The sequence below is a fragment of the Clupea harengus genome, chromosome 21 (genome assembly GCF_900700415.2).
Source record: "Clupea harengus chromosome 21, Ch_v2.0.2, whole genome shotgun sequence".
Taxonomy (NCBI): Eukaryota; Metazoa; Chordata; class Actinopteri; order Clupeiformes; family Clupeidae; genus Clupea; species Clupea harengus.
Window position 1 is genome coordinate 22309889 of NC_045172.1, and position 7500 is coordinate 22317388.

At 50.6% G+C, this 7500-nt stretch overlaps 1 protein-coding gene across 1 annotated transcript in view; it reads left to right on the forward strand.

The window, feature by feature from the left end:
- Positions 1-7500, forward strand: part of ahr1b (aryl hydrocarbon receptor 1b) — a 54251-nt gene that overhangs the window by 7175 nt on the left and 39576 nt on the right. Inside the window, exon 2 of the mRNA XM_042702860.1 lies at positions 5686-5794. Within this exon, the coding sequence (XP_042558794.1) occupies positions 5686-5794 (109 nt within the window). The remainder of the gene's footprint in view (positions 1-5685; positions 5795-7500) is intronic.

The window sequence follows — 7500 nt, forward strand, 5'->3', positions numbered from 1 at the left end:
ATTTTGTGGATACAGTGGATGTTCTTTGTGGTCGGGCTTGGTTCTCACAGTACAAGAACGAGCATCACGTGACACAGCTCTCCATTTTTACTCAGAGCCTTTCCGTAGTCATCACTCAGCGCCGTCTCCCTCCCTCCCTCCCTCCCTCCCTCCTTTTCTCCCTTTCTCTACCGCTCTCTCTCTCTCTGCCTTTCTCTACCCCTCTCTCTCTACCGCTCTCTCTCTCTCTCCTTTTCTCTACCCCTCTCTCTCTATCCCTCTTTCTCTCTATCCCTTTCTCTCTCTCTCTCTCTCTCCTTCTCTCTCTTCCTCCCTTTCTCTACCCCTCTCTCTATCCCTTTCTCTCTCTCTCTCTCTCCCTCTCTCTCTCCCTCCCTTTCTCTATCCCTCTCTCTCTCTCTCTCTCTCTCTCTCTCTCTCTCTCCCTCTATCACCCTCTCTCTCAGCAGTGCCCCACATGACTGCATGATAGCCTCCTGTTGTTAGGCTGCCGCCATGTACTCGCAGGATGACGACGAACCATGTGACCCCCTCCTATTTTTCCCAAGTGACACACACACGCGCTCTGCGTTAGCCCATGTTAACCCGACACAAGATACAAAATGAGTAATGGACTCCTTAATAGGTTAATGTCATAAGGAAGTTAGCAATGATTTTCTTCCTTTAAATTATTCAATCGCATGTGCTGTGTGAACACGGTGCTTCGGAGCGACTTAGTTAATTGCACCAGTGTTCATTCATGGTGTGTGTGTGTGTGTGTGTGTGTGTGTGTGTGTGTGTGTGTGTGTGTGTGTGTGTGTGTGTGTGTGTGTGCAGCCACCGCACCCAATCAATGTGGCCACATGCTCAGAGGCACGATGTGCACTGACCTACAAGAGCGCAGAAATAACAACAGACTTAACCCCTGGCGACAGAAGAGAGGAGAGCAGGAGCAGGAGCAGGAGCTGGAGATGGTGCTGTGCTCTGAGACGGCGTGTGGGAAAGACCCTCACTCATTAACCATCTGCCAGGGCATATCTGCTGCTGTGACAGGGGTGAAAGTGATGAGTTTGGTTCCCATATGGGGCTTCTGGGGGGGGACGGGCTCAGATTGTTTGGCTCTCAGATGGGATCATCCCAAGTCCCAAGCCATCTTGGAACCTTTTGGAACCAGCTTTCCAGAAACATTGTGCCCAATGGCGTCGCCCCAAAAATATCCCCCAGACACTCTTTGTTGTCAAACCCCTTAACAGTGTGTTTGAGTTTAGAGGCTGTGTACAGATTCAGTGGGTTCAATCTGACATCTGTGTGTCTGCCTGCAGTTGTGTATTATGCTTTGCTTCTGGTGTCTCTGTATATGAAACTGTGTTGGGAAACCTGATGGGCTCCCTCTGACTAGTGTGTGATCACTCCATGACAGTTAAATGTTCAAAAGTTTTAGTGAAGGTGAATGTCGCTGCGTGCGCTGCCTGGTACCCATAGCATAGCCACAGTCATGTACTGCCTTGGCAGACTTTGAAGTGGTGAGCAGGGAGGAGAGGTCCTCTTTATCTTGGCAGTGTGAGAGATCCTATCCTCACCAGTCGCCTCACAGTCGCCTCACCAGTCGCCTCACCAGTCGCCCAGCTTCTGTAGGGCCCGATGCACTCTGAAGGGCAACGCACGGCCAAGGACATTCTCCCACGATGCATCAGGGTAGGCATGACGCATCTCAGCTGTCTGATTTGTATTTTTATTACCTCAGGTTGTGCCTCAACGCTCAGTGCCAGAGCTTTCATTTCCTATAGTTAGTGCCGGCACCACTCAGTTTACAGCTGTAGTATAGGGAGTTAGTCATTCGACAATGTGTCCCTTCTCAGGCATCTAATGTTGGGTTTCCCCATGTCCTCTGGTCCACTGTTTGAATCCACTTGTATACAGTACAGAGTGATCAGCTCTGTTTATGCACCAAATGGCCAAATTGTTTGCAATGTGACCTGAATTCAGACCTCTTCTTCAGTGACTCCTAAAATAAAGTGTTAGATTATAGATGTGTTTATGTGTGTGTGTGTGTGTGTGTCTGAGTTATGTGGGTTTGTGTGTTCCTGTGTATGTGTGTATGTGTGTGCGTGCGTGCTTTTGTTTCTCTTGTGTTTGCGTATGGCGTCGTAGCTTGTAGCATGTATCAGCCTCTGTATCCCCTCTGCCCTGGGCTCTCCACCTCTACCTCTATTTATCTCTAATACTGCCATGAGTCAGGAGAGGAGAGGAGAGGAGAGGAGAGAGGAGAGGAGAGGGGAGAGGAGAGGAGAGGAGGGGAGGGGAGAGGAGAGGAGAGGAGAGGGGAGAGGAGAGGAGAGGAGAGGGGAGAGGAGAGGAGGGAGGGGAGAGGAGAGGAGGGGAGGGGAGAGGAGAGGAGAGGAGAGGGGAGAGGAGAGGAGAGGAGAGGGGAGAGGAGAGGAGGGGAGGGGAGAGGAGAGGAGAGGAGAGGAGAGGAGAGGAGAGAGGAGAGGAGAGGAGAGGAGAGAGGAGAGGAGGGGAGGGGAGGGGAGAGGAGAGGAGGGGAGGGGAGAGGAGAGGAGAGGAGAGGAGAGGAGGAGAGAGAGAGGAGAGGAGAGGAGAGAGGAGAGAGGGGAGGGGAGGGGAGAGGAGAGGAGGGAGGGGAGAGGAGAGGAGAGGAGAGGGGAGAGGAGAGGAGAGGAGGGGAGGGGAGAGGAGAGGAGAGGGGAGAGGAGAGGAGAGGAGGGGAGGGGAGAGGAGAGGAGAGGAGAGAGGAGAGGAGGGAGGGGAGAGGAGAGGAGAGGAGAGGAGAGGAGAGAGGAGAGGAGAGGAGAGGAGGAGAGGAGAGGAGGGAGGGGAGGGGAGAGGAGAGGAGGGGAGGGGAGAGGAGAGGAGAGAGGACAGGAGAGAGGAGAGGAGGGGAGGAGAGGAGAGAGGAGAGGAGGGAGGGATAGAGGAGAGGAGAGAGGACAGGAGAGAGGAGAGGAGAGCAGAGGAGGAGAGGAGAGGAGAGGAGAAGAGAGGAGAGGAGGAGAGAGGAGAGGAGAGGAGAGGAGGGAGAGGAGAGGAGAGGAGAGGAGGGGAGGGGAGAGGAGAGGAGAGGAGAGAGGAGAAGAAAGGAGAGGAGAGGAGGGGAGAGGAGAGGAGAAGAGAGGAGGGGAGGGGAGAGGAGATGAGAGGAGAGAGGAGAAGAAAGGAGAGGAGAGGAGGGGAGAGGAGAGGAGAGGAGAGGAGGAGAGAGGAGGGGAGAGAGGAGAGGAGAGGAGGGGAGAGGAGAGGAGAGGAGAGGAGGGGAGAGGAGAGAGAGGAGAGGAGGAGAGAGGAGAGGAGAGGAGAGGAGAGAGGAGAGGAGAGGAGGGAAGGGGAGAGGAGGGGAGAGGAGAGGAGAGGAGGAGAGAGGAGAGGAGGGGAGGGGAGAGGAGAGGAGAGGAGAGGAGAGAGGAGAGGAGAGGAGGGGAGGGGAGGGGAGGGGAGGGGAGGGGAGAGGAGATGAGAGGAGAAGAAAGGAGAGGAGAGACTGTTGAATACTTAACTTGGCATAACTCAGTACTAATGAACATTGAGACTTATAGAGAGCTCATGTACTGTATAGAGAGCTCATGTATATATCATACCTCAGTGCTAATGAACATTGAAACTTATAGAGGAGCTCATGTATATATCATAACTCAGTGCTAATGAACATTGAAACTTATAGAGCTCATGTATATATCATAACTCAGTGCTAATGAACATTGAAACTTATAGAGCTCATGTATATATCATAACATTGAGACTTAAATACATAAACTGATAAAATAAGCAATTCCAACCACACACAGGAGAGGAGAGGGAGGGAGAGCAGGTGAGACGAGGGGAGGTGAGAAAAGAGGAGAGGAAAGGACAGAAGAGGAGGGAGAGAAGGTGAGAAGAAGAAAGGAGGTGAGAAAAGAGGAGAGGAAAGGAGAGAGGAGGAGGGAGAGAAGGTGAGAAGAGAGGAGGGAAGCCGTGGCAGAAGCCCTCTCCCTCTCTGCTCCTCTGGCATATAGCGCTCTCAGCCCCCCCACCCCCACCCCCCTCACACACACACACACACACACACACACACACACACACACACACACACACACACACCCACACACACACACTCAAACAGGGCCGATCCATGCCAGCCAGCACAGGAAGCAGGAGTGTGTGTACGTCTGTTTGCTGTGAGTCTGGCTGGAGTTTGGGAGTACGTCTATTTACTGTGAGATTGGCTGGAGTTTGGGGATACATCTGTTTATTTTGAGATTGGCTCGAGAGGTAGGATTTGTTGGTGCTCTTGTCCCAATAGATAAACATCATGTATCCTTGTTGTTGTTTTGATGGTTCATGTTGTTTATTTTGTGTTCTGTCTTGGGGCATTGAAAAAGCCCTCCTCTCTGAGCAATGAAAGAAGTGAGCTTTAAGGGGTACGTTTGGTGTGGAGTGTTTGTGTGTGTGTGTGTGTGTGTGTGTGTGTGTGTGTGTGTGTGTGTGTGTGTGTGTGTGTGTGTGTGTGTGTGTGTGTGTGTGTGTGTGTGTGTGTGTGTGTGTGTGTGTGTTTGTCCAGAATGAAAGAATTATACTGGAGGTGGAGTGAGCTCAAATCATTCAAAAGGCAAATTTAATTGATTACTCTTGGAAAGATCTAGAAACCATTTTTTAGCTTGTCTTTAATGAACATTACTATTGACTGAGACTGACAGTCACCACTTGGATTGGATATGTCCTTTTCTTTGTGCACTCTTGTCAAGCTGCCTCCAGTCAATAAGTATACGCTCTCGTGAACAAAATGATGTCTGAAGACATACTTATACCTCAGACAAAGAGTTCTGCTCAATCTGTAGCTTTATGCCAGAATGGTGTGACAAGACGTGTCACGAGAGTTTTCCTCAGGATCCTCCCTTTGTGTGAGGAGACACGCAGATCCATCGTCTTGTAAGGCCCGGCGTCTTTGTGAGATGGTTAAGCGAGTCTGGCATCTACCACAATGACAGCTGCCCTCCAGACGGTGATAAAAAAGCACGTCAGGCGGCGGCGGCGGTAATGCGGCGGCGCGTCAGGCGGCTGCGGTGGTGATGCCAAGCCAGCCCAAATCAGGCTCTGTTTCAGACCACAATGGCCTCATAGTCTCCGACCCTCTCAGCGGATCATGTCACCTCACATCGCCAGCCTCGGGGAGTGGGGGGGGGGGGTCACGCGGGGTCACGTGAGGTCACGTCTACTCGTCAGTGTCGGGGGGTCAGGGGTCACAGGTCACATGGGTTTAGGGTTAGTAATGACATCATGTCTAGTGTTTTTGAAGCATGATGCTGTCGGGGGTTTTTTTTTTGTCATGCAAGGCTTTGCTGGGAACTATTCTGACAAAAAGATTACACACTGACAAAGCCGTTTTAGAGATGTTAGATTGTTTTGCTAGACAACATTGTCAGTTTTATTGTGACTTTTACAAGTGGACATTATGAATCAATTTTGCTTGGTTTTCCATAAGAAAGGTCCTATACATTAAAACAATATATTATGTTATTAGATCTTTATTATATATTGTTACCCACTAGGCCACCGTGTGTGTGAGATGCACTGGTATGAAAGTGGACATTGGATGTTGGATCAAGCTTTGCCTCTGTGACCTAAGACATAAGCGGGCTTTAAGACGGGTGGGAAACTGGTCACTGGTCAGTGACATTGGGCAATGACAGCATCCTCCATTGTGTGCTGTGTGAGAGATCTCCACCCTCTACGTGCTCAACACGCTCAACAAAAGCAGAACCGTGGGTGACGTGGGTGACGGGGCTGACGGGGCTGACAGGCGGATGGTGTTGAAGAACAGTGGGTGACGTGTGTGACGTGGGTGACAGGCAGTTGGTGTTGAAGAACAGTGGGTGACGAGGGTGATGTGGGTGACAGGCGGATGGTGTTGAAGCGATGCTGACCTTTTCCTCACTGGGCTCTAATGCTCTCTCCGTGTGTGTGTGTGTGTGTGTGTGTGTGTGTCTGTGTGTGTGTGTGTGTGTGTGTGTGTGTGTGTGTGTGTGGTGTGTGTGTGTGTGTGTGTGTCTGTGTGTGTGTGTGTGTGTGTGTGTGTCCATCCTGCTGGTCTCCAGAGATGCTGCCCCGGCCCTGGCTGCTCCTCAGGGCCTGCTGTCTCTCTGCATTTCCTCCTTTGCCATTAGTAGGTCAGCTCCATCACCACGCTCTCCTGTCCCCTCCCTTTTCTCTCTATTCCTCCCATAAACTCCTCTCCTCTTCACTTCTCTCCCTCTCCTCTCCTCTCCTCTCCTCTTCTCTTCTCTTCTCTCCTCTCCTCTTCTCTCCTCTCCTCTCCTCTCCTCTCCTCTCCTCTCCTCTCCTCTTCACTCCTCTCCTCTCCTCTCCTCTCCTCTTCTCTTCTCTTCTTTCCTCTCCTCTCCTCTTTTCTTCTCTCCTCTCATTTACATTACATTTACATTTAGTCATTTAGCAGACGCTTTTATCCAAAGCGACTTACATATGTGCGACTTATACTATGACTTGCGATGTATACACATTTTACATTTTCACTGATGGCACACTGCACATCAGGAGCATTTAGGGGTTCAGTGTCTTGCTCAAGGACACTTCGACAGGGAATCGAACTAGCAACCTTCTGATTACTAAACGACTTCTCTACCTCCTGTACCACTGTCGCCTCCTCTTCTCTCCTCTCCTCTCCTCTTCTCTCCTCTTCTCTTCTCTTCTCTCCTCTCCTCTCCTCTTCACTTCTCTCCTCTCCTCTCCTCTCCTCTTCACTCCTCTCCTCTCCTCTTCTCTTCTCTTCTCTTCTCTTCTCTCCTCTCCTCTCCTCTTTTCTTCTCTCCTCTCCTCTCCTCTTCTCTCCTCTCCTCTCCTCTTCACTTCTCTCCCTCTCCTCTCCTCTCCTCTCCTCTCATCCTCTCAGCTCTATCACTCCTGTTCACTTGTGTGCTCTTTTCCTGTTTTCCTGTAACCATTTATTTTATTAAACTAATTTTCATGCAATTCAGTCAGCCCTCATATCACCAGCACATGCACACTATGGAGTTGTGGTTTTTTTCAATACACAAATGTAATTGATCAAAGAAGGACACAATGACTCAATGAATGAAGGAATGAATGAATGAACGTTGCTCTATACCTTTCCGCTCTGCCTCTATGGAAAAGGCCGATAAGAGCATCTCACCACAGCGGTGATGTGTGTCCTCTCTGAGGAGCGGTGGGATGAGGGGCAAGGGAGAGGGAGAGGTGAACTCTGTGACTCTTCACTGAAACAGTCTGAAACCCAGAGATGGCTGGCGGTCCTGTCCCCCTTGCATTTTTCATTCTTTCTGAAGCTCTTTCTGCATCAGGATGTTCTGGGCCATGGGATTATGTAAGTCATCGTCCTGTGGCTCTGTTGAAAGAATAACACAGCTTTTTTTTTGTCTTTTTCTTTTTTGCGTGTGTGTGTGTGCATTCGTTCCCCAGCGCCGTGGCGATGGTTGCCAGGAGCAGAGATGGGTGGGTTGTGTCATCTGCACAGGCAGGCCACATTGTGTTTAATGC